The sequence below is a fragment of the Cervus canadensis genome, chromosome 2 (genome assembly GCF_019320065.1).
Source record: "Cervus canadensis isolate Bull #8, Minnesota chromosome 2, ASM1932006v1, whole genome shotgun sequence".
In the NCBI taxonomy this organism is placed as follows: Eukaryota; Metazoa; Chordata; class Mammalia; order Artiodactyla; family Cervidae; genus Cervus; species Cervus canadensis.
In genome coordinates this window covers 8,993,331-9,005,210 of record NC_057387.1, presented here as the reverse complement: position 1 = coordinate 9,005,210, position 11,880 = coordinate 8,993,331, and the positions used below count along the sequence as shown (strand labels likewise).

Below are 11,880 nucleotides of genomic sequence, written 5' to 3'. Positions count from 1 at the left end.
CCGCAAGATGCCATCTCCAACCACTTTATCTAAGATAGCACCCCTACTTCTCCTTACTGTCACTCTTTCTTAGCTTGCTTAATTTTTCTTTGTGACAATCGCCACAGTCGTGTGTTTGCTTATTCTTTGCCTCCCATGAAATTGTAAGCTCCGTGAAGACGGTCTTTGCCTCACTCACTCAGAGATGCATCTACATTGCTTAGAACAATGTCTGGCACATAAAAGATACTTGGGGCCTTTTGTTACATGAACAGCATTTGGTAAATAAGTGAAGTTTCTCACTGTAATCACCTGTCATCATATGGAATTAAGAAGGACTTGTAAAATACAGAATTAGAACCAGAACTCTTTTCACTAATAAGCCGTTTGGTCTTGGAAAGTCACATGCTTCTTAGCCTCTATTTTCTTATCTGTAAAATGGAAATAGTAAAATACCTTCTACTGCCTCATTTTACAAATCACAGAATTGTTGTGGAACTTAATGAGGTCTCATATAGAATTAACTGTATTAATGTTTCTATCTTTACTGTTAACTCTTCAAGAGCATGGACCCTGTCTTACTCATCTATTATTAGACTTGGCATAGGCCTGGATCTATAAATAATCACCAAAAGGATGGAGAGCAAAGGTTAAAAACTCCCTTTGTGAAATCACTGAGCTTCAAATATTCCAACTACAAATTATCTTTAAATAGTCACTATGTCATTTCATCTTATATAGCAGACATAACAATTAGCAAACTGTCTGAGCAGCTAGAAATATTCCCATTTTGTCTGGTTTTTGTTCAGGGTAATGAATATGAATGCTTGTTTTGACTAAATGAATGGTTCTCCTGGATCAGCACTGAAAAAATGCTTGCGCTATTATTCTGATGATTCTCATCTAGACAGAGGACATGTGCTTCCATTAACATAACGCCAACCCTTGAATGACCCCTCAACACAATGGATAAAAGAAGTGCTGTGTAACTTAGGGGCTAAAGCCAAATCTCCAATGTGTAGTGTCAGCCAAGGTATGACACGAACGCACAAATACAAAACTGTCAGGTCAGAACCAGAAATCTGAAAAACCTGTGCATACATTCTCACATATAATTATTATCTTCTCAGAGAACCAGATCAAAATTAGAAGGAATAAAGCTTATATTAACAGGTAGTTAAAACAATTATTTAATACAAATCCAGGTTCTTTTCCTATATTCTAGTAAATTGGAAGAAAAAGACTTAAGTCTAGATTCCAAAAGGAGTTCCTTCTTTAAAGGCTTGTAAACAGATGTGAAACCTGGGGAGGTGATGGGGAACAGCTTGTCCTAGGCGGGCATGAGCACTTTGGGTATATTAACTCATTTAATTCTTACAAACAATTCTATGAAGATTATATTATCATCCCCAGTTCACAGATGGAAAACTAACTTATCTAGATAGAAGAAATCTGTCCAAGGTTACACACTGGCATTTGAACCTAAACTATATGAATTTGTGTTTTCTTTTGCTATACTTTTAGTATAGGACACGAGTTGTAACCATATGAATGCACCCTGCAGAAGGTACATTGTAGAGCAAGAGAAATTTAACAATAATCATTTGGAAATCATTGGTTTACAAATAGAAGGGCAAACATGTGGCTCAGCAAATCAACTTGTTAGACCAGGCTATGGAGGGAAAGGACATTACAAAGTCAGCAGTAACAAAGAAATTATACAATTTGGTGAGAGGGTTTGGATGTGGGAAGGGGTTACTAAAGGTCTGAAATTACTAAAGTTGGGGAATGACAGAAACTTTTGCCCAACTGCAAGAGAACTGCCCCTCAAACAAATACATAAAAGAGTAAGGACAAATTGATTGGCAAGGCAACTGTTTAAGAGTAGTGCTGAGTTTCATTTATTTTGCCAGAATCTCCACCTGTTGCATCTGGACGCTGGAAAATTCCAAAGCCTAATACACTGGAAAGGTTATGACATGTAGTCTGGCAAAATGTGCTTCAAACTCTAGCCCTGTAATTTATTTGTAAGCCATTTAATCTTTGAGCTTCTTCATTCATCTATAAGATGGAAGTACAAATATCAATTCTAAAGTGTTGCTGTGAAAATTAAATGAAACCATATATGGCAGAATAGGTACCCCGAATCATTTAGCCATGAAAAGCCAGAGCTTATCATCAAGATATAAAATCAGTTAATCACTTGTTGGAAGAGAGAAGCAGATATCAAGAATCTACACAGGGGGAATTCCCTGGCAGCCTAATGGTTAGGATTCTGGCTTTCACTGTCGTGATCCAGGTGCAATCTCTGATCAGAGAACTGAGATCCCTCAAGGCTCATGGCCCAGCCAAAAAATCTAAACATGTAATCTTTTATTTGGAAAACTTATTAGGGATGATTACTGCCCTGCATTTTCTTAGGAGGAAGACAGAAAGATTTGCACAAAATTGTTTGGTTGACTTTGATAAAAGGTATATCCTTTAGTTCTCACTTTGCTTTCGAGAACAGGGAACGATCCAGACTTCCTAATTATGGATTATTTATCATCTCTTTCAGGGAATCTTTGAGATCCAAGAATGTCTATTCTTTAAAATTAAACACAAAATAATTGGAGAAATTTGAAAATGGACAGGATGCAAAATTATATAACCATATAATAGTTTTATAGGAAGAGTATTTTTACACAGTGCATGCTGATGTACTTAGTGTTAAAGTTCAATGATGTTTTCAACCTTGTGTGGTTCAGGAAAAAATTGTATGTAAATAAAACAAACATGGCAAAATGTCAGTTGTTGAACTTAGATATGGTAGGCATATGGGTAATGTTTAAAACTGTTCATGGTAAAGCACTGGGGATGGGGGGCGGAAACAAACAAGAAATTGCATTTAAGGACTGTCCCACATGAAATTTTCCATCTTTTCCATTTCTACTCATTGCACAGATGGTTGAGGTAAGGGTGGTACAACAGAAAACAGTTTTGGAGAAGTAATACATTCAGTAATATATTCAACAAGTGAACTAACTAAAATACAAGTTCTGCAAAGCTTTTGAAATAATGTTATGTCACTTAGAGTCATTCAGAAAAGTGATGAGAAGTCAGTAACTGAAGAATATGGTTTTAAGAAAGAGGTCCTTTCCAATGGACCTAATTCAGGGACTTTATCTAGGGATATTTAGGACCACATTTGGAAGACATTAAGGCAACCACAGAAGAAAATAAGTCATGCAGTCCCTCTGTTTAGAACACAGACCATCTTGAGAAGCATCCTTCATATGTTAATAATTAATGTTTATCTAGAAATGGATATATTGATCTTAAAGGGTGGCATAAGAACAAAAAGTATCATATAGGAAAAAAGCCAAAGTGCTATTCAATTTTAAAGTGTTACAATAGGATTAATAAAGAAACCAAAGGACTCACATGAAAAGAAGACAAGAAATTTTACAAAACCAAAAAACAAAAACAAATGAAAAAAATGTAAAAGCCCAAGAGACCAAATAAGATCTTTTCTTGAGTTAATGTACTAAATGTCTTATAGCATAAAAGAACACTTTCAGCATCTTCTAAGAAATGCCTGTAGTTCTTTGGTAGAGAATTTCTTATAAAGCAGGATTTGCTGATGAAATTCCCTCCAAAATCCCAACAGAACCCCACTGATTTCTAAGAAAGTTAAGGTAATTTAAAATGTGAAAAATGTTTACTCTTATGATGCATTTATAATGTGAGCATTCATATGATAGAGTATTATTTAGCCATTTCAATTTAAGTATGAAGAGTAACGCACAACAAAGAACGTTAAAGTAAAAAAGGAGTAAGTAAATACACTTGTGACTATTAAAAATACCAAAAAACCAATTATATTGAGATGTTGGAAATCTATTTCTGATCCCCTTTCCCTCCCAGTCCTACCAGAAAAAAAAAATTTTTTTTAATTATTATTACAAAATGATGAAGAAAAAAAAAAGTAAGACTGCCGTGGCTGGAAGGCCACTATTGAACAGTCACATACAAATGTTAACGTTGCATATGAGACCAAATGTTACAAGAAAGGGCTCTGTCCTCAACAATTAATTCTCTCAGTTACTTTCTTCCAAACAGCAACCCATGCAAAGTCACCCATTCTCCCCTTCTTCTTTTTTTTTTTTTTTTTTTAAATATTTATTTGGCTCCATTCTGCCAGGTCTTAGCTTCAGCACATGGGACCTTTAGTTGTGGCATGTGGGATCTAGCTCCCTGGCCAGGGATTGAACTCAGACCCCCTGCATTGGGAGCACAGAGTCTTATCCACTGAACCACCAGAGAAGTCCTCTCCCCTTCCTTTTAATGGTGGGTTGTAAAAGGTATCCATCTAAGAAGTGCTGCCAGCAATAGCATTCTTAATTATGACCTGTCTACAGACATCTTATTTTCAGACTTTTTTAGGCCTGAACTGACATGAAATACACTACTTCCTCTGCAGTTTTTTGGTTTTAGTGAAAGAACAATGTTGTCACATTACTCATCTTTTACCATCAAAATCATAAAACCAAACTCACTCATTGCTAAGATATTTAGAGTGTTAGGGAGTTCCCAAACTAGATGGGTTGTTTTTTTTTTAGCTTGCTTGTTTTAAACTCACAAAGCATTTTTTCCTAGAAAATTAAGAGTAATAAGGAAAATGCATCTGGCTACTAAAGCCCATTTTCACAATCTCTCCCTCAATTTCCTGGTCTAAAATACTAATGGCTATTAGAATGCTTCTTACACTTTCTAGGAGCCTCCTATGCAGGTCTTCATTTCTATCATGAAATTTTCATAAGTGAGGTATTTTTAAGCTGGTAAATGCCTATTAACGATTTATTTTTTTACCACCTAAAATCTCTAATCATTTTAACAACACTGATAATACTTGATTAACTTATATTCCGTATAGTTCTGTATAGTTCTGTATATGTATATATGTATACATATACATATATGTATATAGTTCTGTATATTCTGTATAGTTATAATCTTTTCTAGTAATTAGAAAATTAAAAACAAAGAGACAAAAGAGAGTTCTAAAATGTCCTAACAGTATGTGACCTCAAACATCAAAAGCAAGATGCTATTTTAAAATGTTGAGAAGTTTAAAGATGAATTAATTTATCTTTTTAAAATATTTGTTTATTTATATTCATTTGGCTGCACTGGGTCTTATTTGCAGCATGCGAGATCTTCACTCTTTTGTTGCAGCACATGGGCTTAACTGTTCCGTGGCATGTGGGATCTCAGTTCCTTGACCAGGGATCAAACCCAAGTCCCCTGCATTGCAACGTGGATTCTTTACCACTGGACTACCAGGGAAGTCCCAAGACGGATGAATTTAAATTCAATCCATTTTGTATAAAACCAAATAGTAAATAACACCACTAGAATTAAGTGCTGAAAAACTAAGTTATAAAGCAAATACATGAAACCTGACTATAATTTATTTTCTTTGGATTCTTTATCTTCTAAGCCCCCACTTTTAATACAGAATTAACTTTCCCAACCTCAGTAGTATTACTTAACACTTTATATCTAAAAGCTGTACTTTAGGAACATTTTGAGTTTTCACAGTTATCAGGAAAGCCTTAGAACAAAAAAGTGTGGGATAAAAGACAGTTTCAGACAGTACCACAGTATAACTGTAACAAATACTGGCTTAGATTTCATCTCTTGACTGTATTCCCCTATCCTTTCTACAAAAACCTTTTAGCATTTGATTATTTCATTAGCCCTTCCATTTTCAAACAAGTAATCTTTACTTCCCATCATGTCCCAGATGAATGAGTCCTGAGATTTCCCAAAGGGTGAAACTCAATTATTGAGCTCCCTCTATAAGTAAGGCAAACATTCATTAAAATTTGTTGGAATAGTTTTATGCTCCAAACTGGACTTTCACTAGAGTGCTTAGGATGTTCAAAAAAAACATTTCTCCAAAGCTCTCTCTGATCCATTCAGGACAATCAGAATCCAAGTCACAGAAGGATTGGAGCATATCAGTCATATTTGGTTCTGTCTGTCAGGGGTTCCTCCTTGTAATGGGAAATGATTTGAATGAGGATGGAACAGTTGATAAGGAGGAAGAACAAACCGGCTAACCAGATAAACAGAAAGGTGTTCTTTCCTTGAAACTCAAGAACATAAGCAGGAGCCAGCCATAAGGCCTGCCCGATGAACCATAACATCAGGAGAACCACAGCTCTTCTCCAAGGTATTCTCACTAGTGGCATCACAAGGGGCAGGAGGCAGAGGTACCAAAGAAAGTACTGGGAGGTGCAGACTTTGTTAAATGTCACAAAAATTGACGTATGAAGAAAACAACAAAAGACAAGGTCTCTGTAATATGCGAAAGACACTGCTGAAAGTAAGATGAACTGCGGCAGGAATGCGGCAATTCCCAGGGAAAAACTCCACTTGCTCTCTGCGGTCAAATACAACATGTAGAAGTATGGAGAGAAGTTGTGTCGGATATCTCGCCTGGTCAGGTGATAAAGGTAGGTGTGCTCCAAAAATTCCCAACCATATCTGTAATAAAAACCGAAGCTCAGGGCAAAAAACGTGAGTCCAGCAACTGCTACGAAGAGCAGCACAGCCCGATGACACAACCTTTTCAGGAATTCGTACAAACGAGCCTGGAAAGAATATCGGGATTGACGGAGGCCTTCGTCACTGTCGCGTTCCGGAAGCAAGTGGAGGGCAATGGGAAGGATATAGGTCACCGGATACATCTTCAGGTGCACTGCGAAACCATAGAATACAGCGGCACACGCGACGAGTCTTTTTTCTATTAGGTACAGGGTCATAAGCACCAGGGAGGCGACAATCGAGTCCGCATTGCCTCGGCTGGACACCGCCATAGGTAGGGGATTAAGAAGCCAAAAGACACAGTACCCGCAAGCCTGGCGGCGACCCAGCCCCTTAAGAAGCAGTAGCTGGTATAGGAGGAAGGCGGTGAAGAGGTCGAAGCTGATGAAGAGAAACTTTCCAAACAGTTCATTGAGATAGATGTTGGGAGTGAGTAGCCACCCCAACAGGGGAGTGTATCGGTATGTCGCCCTGAGGTAAGGGGAGCGCCCCTCCGTGACGAAACGCGCGGCGTCCGTGAAGACCTGGTAGTCGATGTCTGTATACCTCACTAGCAAGGTCCGGTCCTGGAAGACCCCATAGAAAACCAGGGCCACTCGGGCAAGGAAAGCCACAACAAATACCCCGGCGGGGGGCACCCGCAGATTCAGGAACTTCTCTCCCCAGTGTGTGGTCGGGCTCATGATCTGACGGCACCACAGCAGCGCAGTCTCCAGCTCTCAAACTGCCCTGGAATGTCTAACAGTCGCTTCGGTTCCTCGCTTCAGATGGCCCGCACATCTATCACCTAGGCGGCCAACCCACAGCAACTTCCGCTTGACCACTTCCGTCAGGAAGATCCGCCCCCGGCCTGCTTCCGGTCCCATACCAGGGGCTGGGTTCTCAGGGGTCCCTGCGGGAGAACTGCTTTCTTCTGCATTGGCTGTCTCGTTTCCGCTCCTTCTCCGGCGAAGGCGGGATTTCCGGTCCCTGGGGTAGGCGACTTCCGCTTGCCGGTGGCTCTGGGTGGACTTTTTACAGAGCTGGAAGTGTGTTATTTGTCGGTGGCAGTGTACTTCCCCCGACTCAACTCCAGTTGGGAGAGACTGACTTCTAGAGCGGAGCGAACTTCAAGCCACGTCCTTCTGGCCTGGGCGGGAGACCCGAAAGTGAAAAAAATAGGAGTGAAGGAAAAATAAACCTGTGATGATTTCCCACGCTTTCTCTCTCCTGCTCCAGGGTAATTCGGGGGCCGGGGGCCGGGGGCCGGTGGACGGGAGTGAGGCGGGTTGTGGGCTACCAGAGAGCCGAGCTGGGATGCATTGAAAGGAGGCCCAAAGTGTGTGCAATATTTGGGACATACTTATGTTTTGAAATTATTGTTTATCTAAATTTGAATTGAACTGGTCAGCCTGTATGCTATCCGACAACGCTTGGTGGGGGAACGGGAAGGGAGGACGGGAAGCTTCGTCGGGTTCCTAAAATATGTCATGCCCTCATACTTCAGTGTCATTGTATTTGCTGTTCTTTTCTGTCAACGTTGCCGTCTCCTCTCCAGTCAGGACTTATCCCTTCAAGCTTCAGCTCATGTGTTAACTCCTGAAAGCATATCCTGGCTCTCAGCTCACTTTTTCATCAGGCAGTGTGATTTAGATTGCCATTCCGCTAAGTGAGGATAGACGGGCAGAGGCCAAGGAGCTCTAAGTTCTAGAAAACCATTCACACAGAAGCTCCTGCTCCTCTCTGCTGTCCAGTAATATAGCATTTGTCAGTGATAGTTGTTTTTTGGTTTCATTTTCCTAGTTTTCTGTCAGGTCACTTTGAGTTCTTTGAGAATAGAGATTATGTTGTTCTTTTCTGTACCTCAGCGAATATCACATTACCAGACTTAAGGCATTCGGTACACGTTGAATTGATTTTCCAGGTTACCCATACCAGAACCTCTGGAGTGGCATCTTTGGGGATGCTTCCAACTCCCAGTCCTTTTCTCTTTAAAATATCCTTTATTTCAAGTTCTACCCGCTTCACCCATCCCACTCCAAAACCCTGTTCCCATGAATTTCTCACCCAGGACTCTAACTCATGATCTCTTGCCCTTCTGTGGGCACTTATTGAACTTATAGTCTGCACTTTGGAATTTCGTCATTTATTTTATGTTGTATTCATAACCCTTTCAATGAGATTGCAGGGTTTTTGAGGTTAGGGGTTATATCTTATCCTTAATTTTTTAAAATTACTCATAACTTATTACAGTCTTAGGTACATGGTACATGTTCAGTAAATGCTGACTTTCTCGACTTTACAGATTGATCCTACTTCCTAGGGGAATTAACATAAGGAAAGTAGATGACTCCATCTAGTCTGAACATGCAGCCCCCAGGATTACCCTCCATTCATCCCTCATACAGTTTACATTTATTCTTTGGATGAACTGTCTTAATCTCACACAGCCTGTATTCATATTCTGATATCCCTTTGTCATTATCTGTGCCTTAGTATAAATATACACCTTATATTAATAGTTACTTAAAAATTTTTTTGGTTGTGCTGGGTCTTCGTTGCTGCGTGAGCTTTTCTCTAGTTGTGGAGAGCAGCGGCTACTCTCTAGTTGCACTGCGCAGGCTTCTCATTGTGATGGTTTCTCTTTTTGCAGAACACAGGCTCTAGGGCACATGGACTTCATTCAGTATTTGTGGGATCTTCCCAGATCAGGAATGGAACCTGTGTCTTCTGCATTGGTAGGCAGATTTTTTACCACTGAGCCACCAGGGAAGTCCCAATAATTAATTTTAACCTTTTTTTTTTGCAATTAAGTAGCCATAAATACAATAGCACCATTCAAATAATGATGATGATTTCTAATAGCCAACTTTGTTGACAACTTATTTGCAATATGTCCATTGTCATGCTAAATACTTAACTATGTGAGGTAGATAGTCCCACATTCACAAATGAAGAAATCAAGGCTTATGGAGGTTAAGTAATATTCCTCAGTCACATAGTCAGCTAGTGGCAGAGCTGGAACTCAAAAGCAGATGGCCCAGAGTATTCTTACTGTGTGGCTAACCTGCAAATAGAATGTTAATTATGATATCTAATTTCCCCCTCTGCCTCCCTTCATTGATCTCTTGTTTGAATCTTTCTGATATTTTCTCTCACTGTGATTTATCTCTGTTATTCTTTTCCTTTGCCAGTGAAAGATAAGTGAGGGTTGGTCCCAGAAGGTAGAGGATGTGGGAGGTAGATGTCTGAGGATTAACTTAGTTAATCCTCCAGAGGGAGAAAGGGGTTCCTTTGGTTGGGTTGGTTTAGATAGTGTGGCAGAAAGGCCTCAACCAGTTTGTCTGTATAGAACTTAACCTAGTAAACACATAAAAGGCACCAAATTTGGGAAATTGAGAAAACAGTAAACAACTAATCAGAAGAAACTAAGTTTGGATCAAAGCGAGATGTATATAGTGTTTGTGGGACTTAAGAAGGGAGTAGGTTAGGGAAGGCTAATTCTAGACAACATTACTATTTCTGGGTGAGACAGAAGTATCATGGCACTAAGGACCCTATATTGAGCTTTTTGCATTGGGCATAGGAGTTGTGTCTTCTCACTTCTCCCTGAAAAAGCTACATTTTTTCAAATGCTCCACTGTTCATTACCTCTTGAACTAGTACTTACAATCCTTCCTAGTTCTCCCTTCTATTGTCTGTCTCTTTGTTTCCAGTTTTTTAGAACTAGTGGCTAGGGAAAACACGCACACATGCATACCTCAGCCCTAGCATCCTTAGTGAGGATCTTGGCCTTGGTTACTGTGCTGTGTATGCTCTCATTAGCTTTTTAGGTCCACTCTCTGTCTATTTTTCCCTGTTCTTTCAGCATCACATAGTTTCCCTTGCCCCCTGGTTTCTCATTAGAATAGGCCAGTGGCAGGCATTAGCAGAACTTTGGCAGTGGCATGAGTTCTCTGCCTAAGGCCAAGGCTCCTGCTAAAATTATAGCCCTCTCCCTTGGCTACAACTCTCACCAGGTTTCAATGACAGTCCCTTCAGATTTAAGACTAGTGATTGCAGCCATGAAATTAAAGGACACTTACTCCTTGGAAGGAAAGTTATGACCAACCTAGACAGCATATTAAAAGCAGACACATTACTTTGCCAGGAAAGGTCCGTCTAGTCAAGGCTATGGTTTTTCCAGTGGTCATGTATGGATGTGAGAGTTGGACTGTGAAGAAAGCTGAGCGCTGAAGAATTGATGCTTTTGAACTGTGGTGTTGGAGAAGACTCTTGAGAGTCCCTTGGACTGCAAGGAGATACAACCAGTCCATCCTAAAGGAGAGCAGTCCTGAGTGTTCATTGGAAGGACTGATGTTAAATAAAGCTGAAACTCCAATACTTTGGCCACCTCATGCGAAGAATTGACTCATTGGAAAAGACCCTGATGCTGGGAGGAATTGGGGGCAGGAGGAGACGGGGATGACAGAGGATGAGATGGCTGGATGGTATCACCGACTCGATGGACATGAGTCTGAGTAAACTCCGGGAGTTGGTGATGGACAGGGAGGCCTGGCATGCTGTGATTCATGGGGTCGCAAAGAGTCAGACACGTCTGAGCAACTGAACTGAACTGAAAGGCTTCCTTAGAGAAGGGCGTGGCAACCCAGTCCAGTATTCTTGCCTGGACAATCCCATGGACAGAGGAGCCTGGCAGGGTACAGTCCATAGGGTCAAAAAGAGTTGGACATGACTGAAGCAACTTAGCAGGCACACACACAGTCTTCCTACTGTTCCAAGTCCCTGGGTGCTTCACCAGCCCTGACCCTTCCCATACCTTTGCAGATAATCTCTTCATTAAATCATGTCCAGTTAGCCCTTTGAGTGTAAGCATCTGCTTCCTGCTGGTGCCTTAATTCAATTCCCTTCTTTTTTTGTCTAGATCTTGCTTATATGTCCTGCTTTGTAATTTCTTTTGAGTCTGTCTCTAATTCTTCTTGTGCTCAGCATCCTGCACCTTAGTCCAGACTTCACCAGCTCAATTTAATAACAGTATTGACACTTGTATTACACTAGTATCTGTGGCAGTTACCTTTCCCCTAAGGTTTTACAAGTCTCTTAACTGGTTTAGTGTCTCCTGGTTCTCAATTCTGCTGCCAGATTGTTATTCATAAACAGTATTTTAATTAGATGCTTTCCTTTCTCAAACATCTTCAATGGCTCCCAAGCCTGTAGAAAAAAATAGTAAACTATTTAACCTGATATTAAATCCTTCCATTATCTTGTGTTTTAAACCTATTCACTGAGAAAGCCCTCTATTCTAGGGTATTTTTTATAATATAATTT

At 40.2% G+C, this 11,880-nt stretch overlaps 2 protein-coding genes across 2 annotated transcripts in view; one reads left to right on the top strand and one right to left on the bottom strand.

The window, feature by feature from the left end:
* Positions 1 to 5,410: 5,410 nt before the first annotated feature.
* On the bottom strand, positions 5,411 to 7,505 carry PIGM (phosphatidylinositol glycan anchor biosynthesis class M). Its single transcript, XM_043451985.1, has one exon. It carries the CDS (start codon positions 7,254 to 7,256, stop codon positions 5,985 to 5,987), a length of 1,272 nt encoding a protein of 423 aa, XP_043307920.1. The 5' UTR covers positions 7,257 to 7,505; the 3' UTR covers positions 5,411 to 5,984.
* Positions 7,506 to 7,545: 40 nt separating this feature from the next.
* The window catches only part of KCNJ9 (potassium inwardly rectifying channel subfamily J member 9), a 59,397-nt gene continuing 55,062 nt past the window's right edge, over positions 7,546 to 11,880 (top strand). Inside the window, exon 1 of the mRNA XM_043452006.1 lies at positions 7,546 to 7,792. The gene's annotated coding sequence lies outside the window, so the exon portion shown is untranslated. The remainder of the gene's footprint in view (positions 7,793 to 11,880) is intronic.

What these genes read in the sequence shown, in the direction of transcription:
- PIGM (XM_043451985.1), bottom strand. Translation starts at nt 7,256, where the DNA reads ATGAGCCCGACCACACACTGGGGAGAGAAGTTCCTGAATCTGCGGGTG.